This window comes from Acinonyx jubatus, chromosome B1 (assembly GCF_027475565.1).
Source record: "Acinonyx jubatus isolate Ajub_Pintada_27869175 chromosome B1, VMU_Ajub_asm_v1.0, whole genome shotgun sequence".
NCBI lineage: Eukaryota > Metazoa > Chordata > Mammalia > Carnivora > Felidae > Acinonyx > Acinonyx jubatus.
In genome coordinates, this window is record NC_069382.1 from 137,245,662 (window position 1) to 137,267,183 (window position 21,522).

The 21,522-nt window shown below is 37.6% G+C and overlaps 1 protein-coding gene across 1 annotated transcript in view; it reads left to right on the forward strand.

The window, feature by feature from the left end:
• ANTXR2 (ANTXR cell adhesion molecule 2) overlaps positions 1-21,522 on the forward strand; it is a 151,924-nt gene that overhangs the window by 69,481 nt on the left and 60,921 nt on the right. Inside the window, exons 12-14 of the mRNA XM_015074377.3 lie at positions 4,737-4,832; positions 20,369-20,413; positions 21,261-21,353. Coding sequence (XP_014929863.2) covers positions 4,737-4,832; positions 20,369-20,413; positions 21,261-21,353 — 234 coding nt within the window. The remainder of the gene's footprint in view (positions 1-4,736; positions 4,833-20,368; positions 20,414-21,260; positions 21,354-21,522) is intronic.

A 21,522-nucleotide genomic window follows, 5' to 3' on the forward strand; every position in this document is an offset into this window, starting at 1 on the left:
ATATTATATTCTTTGCTTCCTTTGACCTGCTTTCCATCATGCTCAGGTTAAATATGATAAAGATTAGGTCTGTAGGTCTTTAGAAAGTGTGTATTTTCGGGGTACGTGGGTGACTCAGTTGGTTAAGTGTCTGACTTCGGCTCAGGTCGTGATCTCACTTTGAGTGAGTTTGAGCTGCGAGTCAGGCTCTGTGCTGACAGCTCAGAGCCTGGAGCCTGCTTCAGATTCTTTGTCTCCCTCTCTCTCTGCTCCTCTCCCACTCATGCTCTATCTCTCTTTGTCTCTCAAAAATAAATAAATGTTAAAAAAAATTAAAAAGAAAAAGAAAGTGTGTATTTTCATTTTAATTTTATTGAAGGTGAATCTTTGGAGTCCGTTGACATGATAATATTGTCATAATAAATATATATTTGTGTGTGGATGTGCATAGTGTCTTATTAATGTTCCTAATAGAGTTATTTTTTTGGAGGAAAAATTAAGAATTTTCACTGCCTATCATGGTGAGCCCATCTACTGTATCTTCTGTCAGTATGATTTTCTGAATTTCCTGCTAATGACACATTCATAGAAAGAAAAAAAAGACACCAATAAAATTTTAGCTGATTCGTATCTTCTGGTTGCATGTTCTTATTTCTGAACACAGAGTTTGAATTCTAAGAAAAGAGGAAACCAAATGTTCATAGAACCTTTTTGAAAACTGTAGCACAGACAAATGGTGAGCCATTTCCATGAGTGCTGTGACTAGATCCTAATGTGGGAAAAGACTGGTAGGGAATGCTGTATTCATTCTGTACATAAACAGTCAGATGGGGAGTATCTTATATAAGACCTTATATTTGAAGGTAGAATCATGATTTTATGCATTTGACAGCATTTCTGCCATAGGATATCACATTTTTCTATGTGTTTCTTTGACATTCTTTTCCTGTCATATTCCTGTTTGCCTAGATTTTAGAGCTTAGCGTAATCAAGGCTGTGGAGAGTCACATGATTTGTTCATGAATGTTTAGAAGTCTGTGTAGAAAGATGTACTTTGAGTATTTCTTAGGCAGCCTGATGTGTGTTCTGAATTGTTTTCTTTGACTTTAGGAACAGAGAACTTAGATATTTGCCTGGAAAATTTCTGAAAAGTATTTATATTCTCTCTCTCTGTCACACATATGTACACACACACACACACACACACACACACACACACACACAGGAATTTCTATGTGCAAGACAGTGAGTGATTTAGATATTTCAGATATATTAATAACTAGATTTGAGATTATATTTTCATTCTACCAAACTCCACATCAAGAAATTGCTACATGAGTCCATGTCTTTTTATTTCTTATATTTTAGGTTAATTCTTTATGGTAAATATCATGTAGTTGCATCTTCTAGAGCCTTAAGAATGGTCATATAGTGAATGATAGAACTCGGTGAAGATAGTGTGTGCCTGTGTGAAGTTTCGAAAGTTATTTTTGTTGTCTTCTGTGAGAAAAGTTAAATAAAATGATCAAAGATTCTAAGTGATACCTTGGTGGTGCCAGTTTGGGTTCATTTGCAACCTAATAGCAGCTACAGAAATTTACCTCCTATGGTTGTTCCCTCTTCTTTTCAGATGCAAAATCAGAAATCAAAGAATAGCTTTAATTGTTCATGTGTAGCTGAATCTTAATCTTCTGAAAGTTTCTGAAAGTAATGAATGTTTTATGGTTTATGCTGCTCTGAGAATTAATTATTTTAAAAGTAGATTTATTAAAACTGAAAGGCTGCTAGTAATCGGTATCAATAAAAATTGATCTGTTTTGGGATAGTTTCCAAGCCACTATATGCTCATCGTTTTTCCTTTTTCTTCCTTTGTGATAATACCTGGTGGTACAGGGAAATGATACGCATGTCAAGATTTTTCTGATTAGCTGAACCAAGTGTATTTGGCTAGCACTTCTTGCCACTTGTTTTGAAAACCACCTTCTCTTCTCTTCTCAGTTATTTACATGTAACTGTCTACATAGTGATTATTATCTCTTTTTGTGTGTATGGCATTATGTTTTGCACTTTAAATCCCACTGTAAAATGTTCTGACTGAATACTACCACCATTGTCACTGAAACATCAGAAAGTCTCTCAGCTTTGATCGATCCCATCAGTTCTCAGTGTGGATTCTAGGGAATCCTAAATTTAAATATTTAGATGTTTCAAATGTTATGAGAAAAACAATGGTTCTGTGCTGATGTAAGTTGAACTTCTTTACTGCAGAACCATTCTGATACTTAAAAGTATGTTAACATGCAGAATGATTTCCTACAAGAGAGAGATAAGAGTAATGGCTTTTTTCACAAAGAGTTTCATGCTTTGGGAACAACTGGCTTTCTTGTTTTGTAGATTAGAAAACCGTCCCTGAGAAATTAAACAACTTGCTTAAAATTAAACGTCTAGACTAATACTTTTAATGCAGTGCCATTCCAAGAGGGATACTGCTGAGTCCCCCCACACCTTGCCACCCCTCTCGCTGTCAGCTCTTGTGATACAAGTAGCTCACTCTGACCTCTGGGCTTGTACTTCTTATTTGTTTTGAATGACAGGACATGTATTTCTGAACAACTGCCCATGAAGCTCCAAATTCCCACCTGGAGAGTGTATTGATTTATTTACATTTTTTTTCTTCCCTGCATTCTTTCCAAGAAAGAAAGAGAGAAAGAAAGAAAGAAAGAAAGAAAAAAAGGAGGGAAGGAAGGAAGGAAGAAAGAAAAGGAAGGAAGGAAGGAAGGAAGGAAGGAAGGAAGAAAGGAAAGAAGGAAGGAAGGAAGGAAGGAAGGAATAAAGGAAGGAAGGAAGGAAGAAAGGAAGAGAAAGACACACATACCAAAAAACAAAACATTATTACTGGGGATTCCAGAGTAGGATTTTAGAGACACACTTTGTCCCGTTGGGAACTTTATCCCCACACTAAAAATTCAGTAAATACGAGTCTTCGCATCAGTGGCTTTTGTAGTCTAGTTTTTTAGAGTTCATTTTCTTAATGCCAAGCTCATACTTTTAAATGCTAAGCATGGAATGTACATGGGTAAGTAGGTTGGTTGTAACCCCATGGCTTTCTAGAGCTCCTAACGAATAGTGGCAGAAAAGAGAAATTAAAGAAATCAGTTTATCAAAAGTAAACAAACAGGGGCGCCTAGGTGGCTCAGTCGGTTAGGCGTATGACTTTGGCTCAGGTCATGATCTTGCAGTCTGGTCTGTGAGTTTGAGCCCCTCGTGGGGCTCTGTGCTGACAGCTCAGAGCCTGGAGCCTGCTTAGGATTTTGTGTCTCCCTCTCTCTCTGCCCCTCCTCCACTCGCACTCTGTCTATCTCAAAGGTAAGTAAACATTTAAAAAAAAAAAAAAAGGAGGAGGGCGCCTGGGTGACTCAGTGGGTCAAGTGACCCACTTCACCTCAGGTCATGATCTCATGATCTGTGAGTTCAAGCCCTGCATCGGGCTTTTGTGCTCACAGCTCAGAGCCTGGAGCCTGCTTCGGATTCTGTGTCTCCCTCTCTCTCTGCCCCTCCCAAGCTCACACTCTGTCTCTCTCCCCCTCTCAAAAATAAACAAACATTTTAAAAAAAACTAAAAAAAAAATTAAAAATAAATAAATTATGATAAATGTTAAAGATTGAAGTACAGAGAACTATGAATTGTGTAATAAAGAGAGATGTTTTCTATCTTTTCTTTTTTTTAGAAAATTTTTATTAGTTGATGGAACACTTTGTTTTTGTTTGTTTTTCAGATTTTTATTTAAGTTATAGTTAGTTAACATATAGTGTAATATTAGTTTCAGGAGTAGAATTTAATGTTTCATCACTTATGTACAATACCCAGTGTTCATCATAACAATTGCCCTCCTTAATACCCACCCATCTAGCCCATCTCCCACCCACCTCCCCTCCATCAACCCTCAGGTTATTCTCTATTGTTAAGAGTCTCTTATGGTTTATTTCAAGGAGGGGCATTTTCTAGCCAGAGGGTGCAAGACAGGCTTCTTGGGGAAGTGACTTAAGCTGAGCACTGTAGGATGAGTAGGTGGTGGTTACAGGAAGGGGATTGGAGGCAGAGGTAAGAGCAGGTTCCGTAGGGCTGGAGGATCTTGGCATTAGGAAGCGAGCAGACACCAGTGTGGTTCTTGAGTGGTTAGTGCTTGAGCTGTGGTGAGAAATCTTCTGATATGTGAGTGCAGAGGTTGCTTTCTTGCACTGATGCATATGAACCGTTTGCCAACAAGAACCATTGTTGTTGGTTTCTCATTTGCTTGGTGATTTTTGATATTCCTCTTGCCCTGGCATTTAAATACATAATGCAAGTAGTTTTCTATCATCAAAAAGTCTGGGAAAATGCTGCATACATTCTGCCTAGAAGTAATCATGCTTGCAATCAAAATAATCCATTCCCAGAGACAAAGATAGAGACCCAGACTGCCCATTCATATAACCCCAGATAGTGATTTTTCCTGCATTCTTTAAGCCATCATTTAAAAGTGTCTATAGCACTTTGGAAGGTTTTGTATTTATTATTGACTGTTTTAACATATATGAAATAGATTATAAAGGAATTTACCGAATTTAAAGGAATATAATAGAACTCTGATTTGACATCATTATGCTTTTCGCATCGTTTTCTGGTGTTTCCTTAAAAAACAAAAACAAAAACATGTATTTGGGATTTAACTCTGCGCTTTACTGACCACTTTGTTTTTGTCTTCTGCCTCTTCTAGTCTAATGGGATTGCAGCCATCATTGCTATTTTGGTGTTACTGCTACTACTGGGCATTGGTTTGATGTGGTGGTTTTGGCCCCTGTGCTGCAAAGTGGTGAGTAAGGAGGATTTTCAACTCTACTTGTTTGTAAAGCAGTGAGATGTCAAGTAAGGCCTGGACTATGAATCAATGCCACTTGGTCAACAACAGCAAAGTTTCAGTTAGCAAATTGAATTTTAGGAGCTTTTATTACTATAATAAGTTCTAGAAAACATGCATGCCAATAAATGTTTCTTATAAAACTTCATCTAAAAAAACATTTCAAAATGAAGCTTGGAGGGAGAAGGCGAGAGGGTGGGGGAAGAGGTAGTGGGGATAAAGGGCTTTCTACTCCAGTACAAAAGAATTTCCAGTAAGTTGAATGATACTTTCTGTTGGATTCCTGGGGAGAAGTTGCTAATCTGTCAGGTTTTCTTGTCAGTTGCTTATTGAATCTTTCATTACCTCTTTGGAAAATCTATTTCAGGACCATCTCTGTTTGCCTCTCAAAAAAACATTTTAGAAATAAATTGTGTGCAGATGTTAGGGTTGCACAGACAGTTTTGAAGTTACAACGGTTTATTTGAGTTATTTTTCCTGTTTGAGTAAAACCTTTGAAAGACTACAGGTTTATATTTGTTTTCTATCGCAACTTGAACAAATTGCTCTACATTCCGTGGCTTAAAGCAACACAAACTTATTATCTAACAGTGATTTAATCACATATCCAAGATGGGTCTCACTGGACTAAACCGGGCTAAAAGGGAATGGCAGAGTTACATTCTTGTCTTAATGCTCTGGAGGAGAATCTGTTCCCTTGCCTTTTCTGGCTTCTAGAGACCACACACGTCCCTTGTTTTGTGGACCCCTTCCTCCATCTTCAAAGCCAGCAACATTGCATCTCTCTGACTATTCTTCTGTAGTTGCATCTCCCTCGGGTCTCAGCCAGCTGAGAAAGGACCTCCAATGTTAGGAAACCATGTGAAGAAATTGGACCCAGCTGGATAATCCACGATAATCTACCCTCTCAACATCCTTAACTTTATCATATCTGCCAAGTCCCTTTTGCTATGTAATGAAAATTGTTCATAGTTCCAGGGACAGCTTTGGGGGGACCATTATTCTGCCTACCACAGGATGGAATGTTGAGTAATAAAGTTCAGCACATTTATGGGGCACCTGGGTGGCTCAGTCAGTTAAGCATCCGACTTTGGCTCAGGTCATGATCTCACGGCTTGTGAGTTCAAGCCCTGTGTCGGGCTCTGTGCTGACAGCTCAGAGCCTGGAGCCTCTTCAGATTCTGTGTCTTTCTCTCTCTGCTCCTCCCCCGCTCACACTCTGTCTCTCAAAAATAAATAAACGTTAAAAAAATTTTTTTAAGTTCAGCACATTTCACGCAACCCAATTTGGATTGTTCAAGTTTCATAGAAAAGATTATCCTGAAGAAGCACTCATTCAAAGCATACCTCCTACTTAGTTTGATAGTATTCTTTTTATTATCAGCATATTATGTAGAACTTTATATTCTGTAGATCACCGTGGTGTTGTACCTAATATTACTGGATTGCCTTTTTTCTCCCTCACCTTTGCTGACTAATTCCAAGTTCCTTATAACTTAAGGCACTACTTTGCATCACTCCTGCATTTATTATTAATTGTACTTCAGTCCGTTTTCATGAGTCAACTTTACAATCCTTTATCTCAGAGCAGTTGGCCCATATAAGAGGTATAGAATTAACTCAGACAATGGTAGAGACAAGAAGCATCCTGTCTCTTTGCTGAACTAATCAGTTTCCTGCCATAGCAGTTTATGCTCAGACAGTTTCCTGTTGTAATCTCGATCATCCTAGATATGGCTATTTTCGGGTGGCTAACGTTCTTGAGTCAAATTGAAAGCAGAAAGTTGCCCTAATATGATTTGTGCTCCTTGGTTTTTTAATTTAAATATGGCCGTGGTGGATGTCCTTTCCTTCCTTACTTTGCAGTTTCATTTATTATTGATCAGAGGGCTCAAAAGTGTCGAAGTATATGATTTTTTTTAAAGACGTGTGAAAACTAAGATGGGCTTCTTTGGAGCATTGTTAGATGCTCCAAAAATGTGGGCAAAGTTTAAATGGAGGGGCATGAGTGTCCCAATAGCAACATTTATAAAGCACACTAAGAACATAAGGAGGAGGGATTTGCCAGAGTCACGGGGTTGTTTCAGAGAAACCTGACTGGGCTGATGACCCCACACTATGAATAAGATGTTTGCAGTTGAGAGAGATTTCAGATGAAGTGTGTGTGTGGAATTATACTGAGTTATTCTGGCATGCTTTGGGGAGCACTAGGCTGAGGCTTACCTAGTGTGCCAGTGAAAGGGAAGTGTGAAAGATGGTTTGGGATTTAGGTAGGAATCTCATTTAGGGAGGCTTCCTCTGTCTTTTAGGAAGTTTGAGCTCACCCCAGGGGTGATGAGAAGCCACTGGAGAGATTTGTTCAGTATAATCCCCTGAAAGAAGCTTTGCTTGCTTTACAGCAGTGTCTACTCAGGTCTGGTCCTGGTGAGGATTAAGTCTGTATCCAGCTGAGTTTCCATCAACAATTGAAATGGAAAGCCAGTGACAGATGATGCACCTTGGATATGGCCAAAGCAAAGGAATGCTAACAAAGTGCAGATAGGAGTTAAGGTAGAAGCTAAGTGAGCTAGGGAAAAATGAAGAGGTGATGTGATGAAAGGGGCACAGGGACTTTAGCCTTGTGAAACAATCTTGAGAGTGTCAAAGGGTGTTGTGGTGCAATTGCAGGATATCTGTTTTACTTTGTTCCTTTTAGAGAATATGTTTGTGCAATGCTGGACTTAGAATGTAGTTAGCTAAATAATTCTTAGCAGTTAAATTATTAAGGATCAATTTAACTTTGACTATCTATTGTTACCAGTAATATTACGTTCTAATGTGAAATGAGATGCATTTATTTCAGCTTGGTGTTGTACAAATTTTGTTTTGTTTGCGTGCTTTTAAAGTACTAGTGGCAGGGGCACCTGGGTGGCTCAGTTGGTTGAGCATCAGTCGACTTCTGCTCAAGTCATGATCTCACGGTTTGTGAGTTTGAGCCCTGAATCAGGCTCTGTGCTGTCAGCACAGAGACAGCTTCGATCCTCTGTCCCCTCTATCCCTGCCCCCACCCCACCCACTCTTGCATGCCTTCTCTCTCTCTCTCTCAAACATAAATAAACATTTTAAAAAAATGAAGTACTAGTGGGAAACATTTAAATTTAATGTTTCTGGGGTGCCTGGATATCTCAGTCGGTTAAGTGTCTGACTTCAGCTCAGGTCATGAATTCGCTGTTTGTGGGTTTGAGCCCCATGTTGGGCTCTGTGCTGACAGTTCAGAGCCTGCTTCAGATTCTGTGTCTCCCTCTCTGTACCTTCTCTGCTCACGCTCTGTCTCTCTTTCTCCACCTTTCTCTCTCAAAAATAAATAAACATTTAAAAAAATTAATCTTTCAGCTGAAACATGACTAAAGAGCTTAAAAATGTCTGTTCTCAGGCACATTTAGATTATGTCCATGGTCCACTTCCTTGGGGATCACATGCTCAGGGGCTCTTATAAAGATAGAAAGCCTTGATATAAAGCTCTGAACAGAGTCCATAATATTTGTCACACATTCTCAATCATTTCATATTTTAGGTAAATATCTTATGAAGTGATTTGTTCATTGTTCAGAGATTAAAATTTCAAAATTTCACATTTACCTGATCAATAACTCAAAAATGGCAGTGTTCCTTATACTTCAGACAGTGGTTCTCATTTTTTTTTTCCTGCCCCAAATAACCAGAAGGTCTCAGAGCAGTAGGGGTAAGATTTCCCATGGTGATGATTCTCCCTGAAGGGAAAGACAGGGCAGTTTCTCTAGGATTCAGTGCCATTTGGAGAAGCCTGTGGGGTTTGCTGAATAATGGTCTCTAAAGATATGCAGGTCTTAATTCCTGGAAATTGTGAATGTTATCTTATATGGCAAAAGAGACTTTGAAATGTGATTAGATTAAGGATCTTGAGCTAGGGAGGTTATCCAGGAGGACCTAAATGCAGTCACAAGTGTTCTTGTAAGAGGGAGACAGAGGGAGATTAGCCTACTCAAGGGGAAAGAAATGGCAGTGTGACCATGGAAGCAGAGACTAGAGATGCAACTACTGGGCAGGGAATGCTCACCGTCACGGAGGAGCTCAGGGAGGCAAGCAACAGATACAGTCCTGGAGCCTGTAGAAGGAACCAGCTCTACTAATACCTGATTTTAGCCTGATAAGACTCAGTTCAGACTCCTGACTTCCAGAACTGTAAGAAAATAAATTTTCTCTGGTCTTAAGCCATTGCAATTGTGGTAACTTGTTGCAGCCATGTTAAGAAACTAATACAGTTCTTAAATGATTCTGATATTCCCCAGGGTTGGGAATGACTGCCTAGGGCTATTGATTTTGGCAATTCTTATGTAACACGTCTTCGGAGCAGCTCATTACAAAAACTGTTCATGGAGTACAAGAGGTTGTAAAATGGAAGACAATGAAATATTCTTTAAAATGTTAGCAGTGGTTCCAAGGCTATTAAGAAATCAGTATGCATTTTTAAAAATTAGAATTACGTTTCTGTTTTGTTCTGAGTAACCATAAAATAAATGTGCATAATGTTTTATATACTGAGTAGAAGTTACTTACTGTTTCAGAGTGACAAGGAATTTTTGGGAAGAAACAGGTTTCTAATTTTCAGAAGTATTCAAGGCATATATGTCATTAGAACCATTTGACAACAGGGATCCATGGACGGTCCCCTCGGGGTGCTTGTTATTTGCTAGAAGAGGCCAGTACCATCCTATTCATATTCAGAAACTGAACCACTGAATTCCTTGAAAGCTAGAAAGTGACCATTTTACTCTGCAAGGAAAAGCAAAGAATTCAAACATTTAACTAAATATGTCTCTGAAACTATGACATATACTTCATTAGCTGTACCAAATTAGCATGAGGAACAAGAAACACATCAAAATCGTAACTATCCCCTCTAGAATATTTTATATTAAAATTTTAACCAACGGGTGCCTGGGTGGCTCAGTCGGTTGGGCATCCCACTTTGGCCTAGGTCATGATTTCTCTGGTCTCAAGTTCTAGCCCCGTGTCGGGCTCTATGCTGACAGCTCGGAGCCTGGAGCCTGTTTCAGATTCTGTGTCTCCCTCTCTCTCTGTCTGCTCCTCCCCCACTCACACTCTGTCTCTCTCTCTCTCTCAAAAATAAATAAACATTAAAAATAAATTCAAAATTTTAACCAAAATCCTCAAAAAGTTACCCAATGGTACATTTTTGGTGATACTTAAATGAAATTAAGATTGAACGATTATTTATGTGATCATTTGTTGAACATTTCTCTCACTTTATAGTGTACTAATTTCATGAAGTCAAGTATTGTGTGTATTTTAATCATAGGCGTGTTATACGTTATCTTCTTTGAACTGTTTCAATTCTTAAAACACTTGACATCTCTTTATCTGGAAGACGACTTCAAAATAGGGTAATCTGTTGCCAGTTTTAATCAAAATTCTGTCAACTATGGAGAAGCATTTTGCATGAGAGGATTTATGGTATACTCTTAGTTCTTTGTATGATTTTCACTGATTTTATTTAAAAGGTATTCTTTATAATGTATATACAATAGGAAAGGTGGCCTTTGCCATTTCTATACAACAAGAAGTAAGATACAAGTACATAAAATTGTTTATTATTTTTAATTTTTTTTTTCAATTTTTAAAATGTATTTTTGAGAGAGAGCGAGAGAGAGAGTGTGAGAAGGGTAGGGGCAGAGAGAGAGGGAAACACAGAATCTTAAGCAGGCTCCAGGCTCTGAGCTGTCAGCACAGAACACAACACAGGGCTTGAACTCACAAACCATGAGATCATGACCTGAGCTGAAGTCAAATGCTTAACTGACAGCCATCCAGGGTCCCCAAGAATTTTTTATTATAATAAACCTCTGAAGTAGAAGCAATTTAACTTTAGTTGCTTCTATATACACCCCACAGGGGTTTCAAACCTGAGGATTGTGAACTTGGGTGGGAAAAAAAAAATCTTTCTTTTTACTTCCAACTGAAATTTATCATTTCCTTCATTTATAAATGTAGGCCGCTATTCACAAAACTATTGTCACCAATAGTAATTACAGGTATCCTATATCACATACAATTCTTCAGATATTTTTGAAATATCTTTTACAAGTAACATAACTTCAAAATTAGGATAGTTCTCAGTTCTCATTATTTAATGAATTAATAAAGTAGCATATATTTCTATATCAAAAATTTGTGTGTGTGTGTTTACAGAATTGATCATTATATTTCAATATAATTGGATTCCTTAAACCTTTTTTATTTTAATGTCACTTAATTATTCTGGGAAGAGATCCATCGGTTCACCAGATTGCCAAAAAAGGGCATAGAATAAAAAATGTTAAGGAAAAACCTGTGCAGTAAAAAATCTGTCCACTCACAGACTACTTACTGGGCACCTAGGTGGCTCAGTCAGTTAAGCATTGAACTCTTGGTTTCAGCTCAGGCCATGATATCACAGTTGCTGAATTGGAACCCTGCATCGGGCTCTGCGCTGACAGCATGGAGCCTGCTTGTGATTTCTCTCTCCCTCCATCTCTGCCCTTCTCCGGCTTGCTCTCTCTCTCAAAAGATAAATAAATAAACATAAAAAATAATGAGACTACTTACAAATTTTAAATCTTTCAGTTCTGTTTAATGAGTGTTTTCAAGGATAAGAGAGAGAAAGAGGGAGAGAGAGAGAGAGAGAGAGAGAGAGAGAGAGAGAGAGATCATTTAAAATGTTGCAGAATAGGGGTACCTGGGTGGCTCAGTCAGTTAAGCGACTGACTTAGGCTCAGGTCATGATCTCATGGTTTGTGAGTTTGCGCCCGGTGTCGGGCTCTGTGCTGACAGCTCAGAGCCTGGAGCCTGCTTCTGATTCTGTCTCCCTCTCTTCGCCCCTCCCCCACTCATGCTCTATCTCCCTCTGTCTCTCAAAAATGAATAAAAGTTAAAAAATATTAAAAAAAATTAAAATAGGGGTGCCTGGGTGGCTCAGTTGGTTGAGCATCAGACATCAGCTCCGGTCATGATCTCACGGTTTGTGGGTTCGAGCCCTGCACCCAGCTCTGTGCTGACAGCTCCAAGCCTGGAGCCTGCTTTGAGTTCTGTGTCTCCCTCTCTCTCTGCCCCTCCCCGTCTTGTGCTCTCTCTCTGTCTCTCAAAAAACAAATAATAAAAAAAATTTTTGATTAAAATGTTGCAGAATAGTGTCCTCTGTGTACCAGAGCTTTCCATGACAAATAGAAATCTGAAACAATGATAGTTGGAAAACTACCTAATAATAATCATAGTAAAAGAGTCTTCATGCAAAGCTGAAATTTTTAGGCACTATCATTAGTGAATTATAGAGTGTGTTGGGTTTGCAAACTATTCCGTAAGGGGAAAAGTTCTCATTTTGTGTGAAGTTATTTCTTACCATCTGTTTAAGAGTCTGTATCCTGCTCATTGAGGATCCTCACATCCATCCTTTAGAGCTGCTTTTCTTTAGCAAAGACATCAGCTGCATCCTTCCTTAATCCTTAAATTAAAAATGAGGGCAGGAGAGGTTAAAAAAACTTATCATGTACTGAGTCATGAGTGGAATATCAGAAAATATGGGTGTTTTCATCATTGTTTAGCTTAGAAGTTCTGTTGAGTTTATGACAGATTTGTTTTACTGCCAGGATGGCAGAAATGACAGTCCTATAGTTGTGTCATTGGAATATCCAGACACTCTGCAGAATTACAGATGTAAGGCTAATGAGGTGGCAAACAAAGGCTTTCTGGAGTGTTGTCAATTAGAGGGTGTTCTACAGCTGCAAATAAATATCTGAATATGCTGGAAATGATAAATGTTCACTTTGCTCTAGTGTCCTTGGCCAAAGTTCTTCATCCTCAAGGGAAAATTGCAAGCTCATTTTTCCTTGGAGCATTTAAGACTTTACATAAAGATCTCATAAATCTTAATTTAAAAAACCATTTTAAAAAGTTATCTTTTTAAAGCCCAATTTGCTTATAAGTAAGTTGAGCTTTCATGATGAGGATATATCTGACTGCAGCTCCATGGAATCATTTTCTTAGCCAGCAACAGCTGTGCTGTTCTTTCTAAATAGTAATAATGCTTCTATATTGCACTTGTCTTTTATTGTTGAGGAGGGCTTTTGGTGCCTTTATTGAGTTACTTTGAGAATAGCCTGATTTTTTTGGGGGGAATGCACAATAAAATAGAAGTAATTTGAATTTTAATATGCCTTCCTTGCACCATTAATTAAAATGATTTATGTTTGGTTGCCTCCTCGAAATAGAGTGCGATGTTAGTACTTACAGCTTCCATGGTGATGTTTTCCAACAGAACATCATTTGCGAAAACAGGGTATCAAACTCTCCCTGGTATTAGTTTATTTGCTTTGACAGCAGCACCTTTACTTAACTCTTGGCAAAATACACTCTCACACTATTCTTCCCAATCCCCATTTGGCACTTTAAGTTATATTTATTGTCCAGACCTCCCACCAGCTCTTTATTTGTTCAGAGTAGGAATCTTTGATCATTGATGAGTGTGTCAAGGAGAAGAGGAAAGGGAGGATGAGATAAATCAGACCGTATTTTGATCTGGATGATGAAAGGATCTAACCTGGTGAGATTCAGGGGGAAAAAAGTCCCAAATACGAATGTAAGAGAACTTTGTGTTTATGCACTTCAGAGGAAAGGCACCATACTTGCTCTCTGATCTTATCAAAAAGAAAAGGAGCATGAAAGGAAGACCCCATATATTTCAAACAAACTTTTCTAAACACTGAGAGTGACTTCTCTATTGTTTGTGGGCTCTTAGTCGCTTAGATGACATTGCTGATAAATTGGGCATTTGTTTTTGTCACTGGCAAGAATCAGTCCTGAAACACGACTTGATCTACAGGCGTTGTACAGTATCTTATTCTTTTTTAATCCAAGGCAGTTCACTGTTGACAGTTCTTTTCACTCTTTTCTGAATATTGGAACATATGATTGCATCAAGCTGGCTGCAGGCTCCAGTGCTGACATTTTCTAGCGCAAAGAATGCCCACATCACTTGAACATTTGAAAAGTGTTAATGAGCGGATCAAAAGGACTGTTGCCTGAAGCAGCTAACTTTTTTTTTTTTTTAAGAAATCGGCTCTCCTCCAAACTGAAATCTTCATTCTAGCAGCTAAGTAGATGAGATGTAATCCTCCCTGATGATGATAATAACAAATGAAAAAAAAAAATTGGAGGAGAATCAAACTCTACATATGGTTCATAAAGTGGTGAAAGTGTTTTCCAGAATCTTCAATACAGAACTAAAGGATGCGAAGTGGAAAAAATCCTGGCAACTAGGCAATATTATGCCTTTTAAAATCTGCAAATTCTCATAAAATATGGTGCATATGAATACATCCTTTTCTGAAATGGATGTGTTCTTGCACTATTTAGTACAAGAATGGGATTCTCATGACTGTTATTTTTAATGTATTTACATTGACAGTAAGGTTTCCTTTTCTCCTGCACTAGTGTTACTGAAATGTAGGGATATCAGTTGGACACAGATTTTTGCCATTTTGGCTTTTGAACCAAATGGCTTCAGATTATTTTCACCGTCTTTGGTTACTTATGAGAGCCTGTAATAGAGTGGAGAGGGGGAACATTTTGAAACATCACATAAAATCCGTTTTATTTCTTGTTCCAACATTTCTAGGTCAGTGATGTTGGGCATATTAATTAACAAGTTATGTCTCTATAAAGTGGGAATGATAACCTCTATCTTTCATAGTTACTATAAGGTTTAAATTAAACTCTATCTCTCTCTCTCCCCCTACCTACCTACCTACCTACCTACCTACCTACCTACCTTTCTTATTCATCCACCCGTCCATCCATCTATCCATCCATTCATGCATTCTAGCAATTAACAGATACTCAACACATCTCAGGTCTTTTTTCTTTTCACCCTTCCCCTTTGTAGTCCAAACCTTATTTTATTTTTAAAAAAAATTTTTTTAACATTTTTTTTTATTTTTGAGAGACAGTGTGAGCAGAGGAGGGGCAGAGGGCAGAGAGAGAGGGAGACACAGAATCTGAAGCAGGCTCCAGGCTCTGAGCTGTCAGCACAGAGCCCGATGCAGGGCTCAAACCACTGTGGGATCATGACCTGACCCGAAGCTGGAACCTCATCTGACTGAGCCACCCAGGCGCCCCATTCCAAACCTTATTTTAAATGGATGCCATGTGGCAGAGGAAGTTGAACTCAGAGTTTGGAGATAGATGGACCTGGGTCCTGGATTTGAGTCCTAATTCTGTTTTCTCTTTGTGCATCGCTAGACAAGTTATTGAAATTAGCATCTCCCTCTCCTTATATTTAAAATGTGGACAAGTATGGTAACTGCACAGGGCTACTATGACAATAAGGGAAATATAGAGCATGTGGCATATTGTAGCACCAGTAAAGGGTGGTTGCTGTTAATGGTCATAACAGCACAGAGATGAGCCTGAGCTCTGGTTCAGTTTCTGAAGGTGCTATTCGTTGTGGTGGTGGTTGTGTCCCTTAATTTACGAGATCAAAATTTGATGTAGACAGAGTTTTAAGGGGTGTATTTCCGTTGTTAACAATGTAGAAAATATACTTGCTAGAATTTCAGAATCAATTGAAATTTATAAGTCATACATTTAGTCATAAATAAGATTACACATTATCAGAAAAACAAACCCTTATGTTCTTTTCTGGAACCAGGTGGATACAAATGCATGTTGATATATGGCCTACTTGATTATGGAAAGGCCTAGAAGCAAAGACCTGCTGGAAAAAATGTGATACGTATTTTTTAAGTGTTCTGTCAGAATTTTCATGTTGGAAATGACCTACAATTAATCAAATTTATTTCCCAGATGAAGAAAGTTAGGATGGTCTAACATCTTCCCACCTGCCATTTAGTCCATTTAGTTAATTAGTTCTCTGATTTTATTGGTTGAAAGAGAAATTTGATGCTTCATTTTTTTTTGAAACTAGCAGTGTTTTAGTTTCATGGGAACCTGTGTCTATTTGCTTATCATTTATATATTTTTTCTCAGTATTTTTCTTTAAATGTAGAGGTTGGCTACAAGCCTTTGTGAACATCCTCAGCCAGCTCCTTCAGGTTACTTACAATCATATTTTTAGTATCACTATTCTCAGAGCACTTTCTGAGGAACTGGTGATACTTATAAAGAAGGAGAAATGATTATTGCCCTTAAGAAGTCTACACTCTTATGGGGTAATTGAAAAATTCCCAAATAAACATATAAGTCCAAGCTAATGCAGCATGAATGATTCAACTGTGCAGCAACATTTATTTTTAGAAGTTTTCAAGATTTTAGATAAAGCAGTAGAAAGTGGGGGGAATGGTTCCGTGAAGGTTGGATGGGACTTAACACGGAAATGGGCATTTTATTTGGGGCAAGCAAAATAATCTTCACTTTTTCTGGAGTAGCGATGCACATAGGGATGTTTGTAGATAGGATGTGAGGGCATAACTGCATCATACTGATGCATTTGAACCATGAGAATAGAATTGCTGGTTCACATATATGTCCTGTACTGAAAAGAAGCTTTGGTTTTCCAGGTTGTGGCTTATAAAAAAATGCAAAGATGCCTCTTGTTAACCTATTGTGAGTCTGTTGGCAGTGGTCATATGAAGAATTTATATTAAAACTCAATTTGCCCGTATAAACACTAAAACTAGATGCTATGCAGGATAATGAATATGACAAGTATGATGTAAAAAAGGATGAGTCATGGAGGAAGATTTTTCAGTAATTTTCAGGAGGATATAATATAGAACCAGTTTGGGGATACTGTTTATGTCCTCAGAAATATGTATAAAAGTACAAGATGTATAGGTAATAAGCAGAGCAAATATGAAATCTTTATGAGGAAATGAAAAGGAATTCAGATACAATGTACTCACACTTAGTGGAATGAAATATGTACCTTGGTCTTTTTCTAGTGAAAAACTCTAGAGAGTACTTTAAGGTAATTTGCAAAGCTAAGAGTAGAAGCATCATTTGTAAGGATCATCCAGTACAATTCACTAATTCAATGATTTCAATTGTGGTCATTGGAACCATTGATCCATTTTGACCAGAGAAACACTTAGGCTACTGTTAGAAAAATATACCTAGTTACACAGGTTAGAATGAGGGATGGTCGGAGATAGAAAAACAAGATAAATGTCTAGTTTAAGTAAGTAGAGCATGTGGACATTGATGCCAAAAAATCTATGGCAATTATTGACTACCAATCAATGTTATCAGTGTGTCATTAGTTAAAATGCATAGAATTGAAGTAAAAACTGGTGAGGGTGCATCTGTTTTATGTGAGTACCATATATTTACTTATAATGGCTTGGTTACACTTAAAATGCTATTATCAGTTCTGGAAAGCCCGCTTGGAGGTATTGATCAAAAGAATATGTACTAAAGAAATGGACCAAGATGACTGAATAACTCAGAACCATTGCGTGAAAAATTGTTGTGATGTTTAGCTTCCAGATGAGTAGGCTCAGTAGATATATGGTTATTATCCTAGTATTCAAAAATAGGAACTGCCCTCTTCTGGAAGAAAGATTAGTTGTGTGTGTGTGTGTGTGTGTGTGTGTGTGTGTGTGTGTGTCCATCCGAGTGTGTGTGTCCACATCCTAGGATCTGGACTAAAGAGTGGAAACTACAGAGAGAGAGGCGCTTTGGCTTCTTTGGCGGGGGGGATCTTTCAAATGATGCAAATTATTTGCCAATGGAATGAATTGCTTTGTGAGGTAGTGAATTTCTCTTTATTACGGGAATTCAAACATAGTTGGACTACAACTTGGTGAGAGGTTGTCAGAATCTTGAAGTTTTGGTTGAATGTGCATTGGAGAAGTTGAAAAGTGTACTAGATATTTTTAAGGTCCAGAGAATTATGAGTTTATGATTTTAGGTGGAAATAGTGGGAATAGAATGCAAAGAATCCTTCCTTCTTCCCTTGTTCTTCCTCTTCTTCCTTCTTTCCTTCCTTGTTTCCTCTCTCTTTGTCCCTTTCTCCCTTCTTTTTTTTCTTCCTTTCCCATCTCCATCCTTTTCCTCTCCTCCTAACTTCCCTTTATTCCTTCCTTCCTTTCTTACAAAATAGAAAACCTATTTTGGGCCAGACAATTTACTAAGTACTGGGAATGCACTGAGGAACAAAGCAGACATGAATTTCCAAATAGGCATTTATGCATATGAGGGGAATCTTACCTGCATTAGGAAGATTGGGGAAAGTCTTGGGTGGGAAGGTGAGGGACACAGAGAGAGAGAGAAATATTTCAAAAAATCTATTGGACATGGTAAATGATTTGGTGAAGTCATATAGAAATGAAGAAGAAATTATTGATTATGCAAAAATTTTGAGGCTGCAACTGGAAAAAGTAATTTACTTGAAAGAAACATGGAAGAAGAGTTGGATTTTCGAGTGCGAAATGTTAATAGATACAGTTTTTACTGATTGCGTTTGGACATGCAGTTTGGATAATGATATGTGTCACTTTCTTTCTATAAATGCACCTGTAGCTTGATAACCTTCACTTTGTTTTAAATCTTATCCTCCACTGGCATTTATTTCTGGGCTAACTGTAAAAATTCACAACTTTTTATCCTTCAAAATTACTAAAGAGAACCGAAATTTTATATTGCTGATAAAATAAAATTGAATTAAATAAAAGGGCTAAATAGAAATAACAGCATTGTTGGTAGCATTCAAAGTTTTAAATAAGTTAGAGATTCAGTGAAACTGTCAAATTACTGTCTAGTTACATCTGTGTGGAGACTGGATCTATCTGAAATTTAGATCCAAACTAAAATTTGAACAATGAAAATATTATACATAAAGAAAAGTAAGAGTTGGTTCTCTCAACATTATCAATAGCATTGCATATTAAAAACCTTTCACTATGGAAAATCTCAAACATATAGAAAGAGAAAGTCTAAAATAACGAATTCCCTCATGTCTCTTTCACTCAGCTTCAATTGATTCTCAATTTATGGCTAATTGTATTTCATCTGTAATCCCTTCCACTTACCCATCCCAAATTATTTTGGTGAAATATCAGAATCATATCATTTAATCTGAAAAGTTTTCAGTATATATCTTTAGAAAGATGAACATTCTTTTAAAACATACCCATGACTACAGTAATATACCTAAATAGTAATATAATTCTTTGACGATACTCATTTTCAAAATTATTATTTTAAACTTCTTAAAAAATTTAAAACATAATTGAAATATTTGACATTAAGGCGAAGCAGTTATATTTTCAAACAGTTTTTCCTCTTTGTCTAGAGACTTGGAAGTATGTCTAAATTATCAGAAGCCATTGAGACTTGGTCAGTAATTTTCTATCACGATGGTGTGAAAGTCTAGCTACCTCAGTACTGGTACAGGTCGTTTAGATTAGATCTTAGGCTTCATTTCTATCACTTAAAGAATCGGCCATACACAATGTCATGAAAGAATATATTGAGTAATGATTCACAGAAAAGGCATCTTCGTTAAGAATGTCTGTTTCTAGCTTAAAGGGTGCGGAAAGAGAAAATGTTAATTTCCCCGTCATCTCTTCCAAAGCAAGCTAACTTGTGCATTTTAAATTCATGGAAAAGTCAATGAGTCATAGAAGGAAGATGTTGCTAGTAAATTCCTGCTCTGTTTGAAGGGGCATACTGTAATCTAGTGAAAAGTGGTTGCATTTTGACATTAGAAGAACCATTCAGTGAAACTTTGTGCAAGGTATTTGACAATTTTTGCTCTTGTTTTTCACCTGAAAAATGAAGCTACTAATAAGTCTATGGCCTAAAGCTAAAAGGAATGAATGCATATGAAGGAGTTTTGTAAATCGTTAGGTACTTTTTATTTAGTGCTGCCTAACAAACCACTCCACAACCTAGTGTCTTCGAGCGACAAGTTCTGTGGAAACTGGCTCAGGCTAGGAAATTCTTACTCTGGGGTTCTCTCATGTGATTGCGGTCTGGTGGCAGCTGGACTGGAGTCTTCAGAAAGCTCAACAGACCTCCAGGTCTGAGAGAGCCATGCTTGGCACTTCAGCTGGGATGGTTGGCCAGGCACTTCTCTCATTACCCAACCTTTCCATAAGGTAATCCTGGGCTTCCTCCTGGTCTGATGGTCTCAGGATAGACTTCCGACATAGTAGCAGGCTTCCTGCAGAGTGCGTGTTCCAAGGAAGAGGGAAGTGGAAAAGCTTCTTTTGACCTAGCTGCAGAAGTCACGTGGTAGCACTTGTACTTCATGCTAGTCAGTCAGAAGCTAGTTACAAGCAAGCCTGTATTCGAAGGGAGAGGCATACACATGGAGAGGCAAGGATCACACGGCACTACCAATATTTCATTAGCACTACCACATTATGTTATTTAATCTAGTTATTTATATACATCTTTGCTGTCTCCTTCCTATGCCACCAAAGTTTTTACATTTGATTTTTTTTTTTTTTTGGACAGGTTATCAAGGATCCTCCTCCACCACCACCTCCTGCACCGAAAGTGGTAAATCAGTGCCTAATAAGTGATGTGGATATTTTTTTCTGTATTCAGATACTATCCCCAAATATGATCATTTACTTTGTTGTTAGACAACGGTGATACCTGTCATTGACTTTTGAATTTATGAAAATTCATTGTTATTTTTCATCTTCTTATGACTTCTTTCATGTGCTTGAGGAATAGAACCTTCAAAAAATGACAAATATAGCCTGGCCATGAGGATCAAAAGCGCATAGAAACTTACTTTTCTTTTTATGTCAATACATCAATAGTCCGGATGCTACTTATAAAAAGTTGTAAGATCCAAGCTGATGGTTTAAAGATGCTATTCCTTTCTTCAAGATGATTCTTTTATATTCCATTCTTTGTTAGCCAAAATTGAGTTAGTATCATGAAATATGGAAGGTAGTGGTATAGTGCATTTTCAAAACTTTGCAACTGCCTATCTTTTTAGTACAAATTTTGCAGTTTAACTTCAACATGTATGTTGATGTTTTAAATGATTATTGAAATGCTGTTCTAAAGTTAATGTCTTTTTAAATATGAAGTGATGTATAGAACTGGAAAAATCAATGATGCTCATAGTTAGGGAGCAACTTCTGGTGATCTGGTGAAATAAGGGAGATTCCTAAAATCGGAAGGGCAGGAGTCCTTGTATTCTGTAGAATTCCACTTGAAATTTATGCATGTAAGCATAAGTACATCCTCATGCCCTCTACGTAATTGTTACCACATTTCTTTCATGTCAGTGGCATTATTTGGAAGAAACGTTTAAATGTGAGTTAGTTCTGATGAAACAGTATTTTAAGAAATTAATTAAGCCCATGTTTAAAAACTTGTATCTACCCAGGAAGAAGAAGAACCTCTGCCCACCAAGAAATGGCCCACAGTGGACGCTTCCTACTACGGTGGCCGAGGGGTTGGAGGAATTAAAAGAATGGAGGTTGGTATCTTTAAAAAAGAAAAAAAAAAAACAGAAGCTGCTAATCTGAATGTGTAATTCTAGAACTATTAAACCATGGAAACTGTGCTTTTCACAATTTAATAATACCGTCCAATTTTATTTAACACTGGCTCTTTTTTGGATATAATTTTTTTTCTATGGGATCATC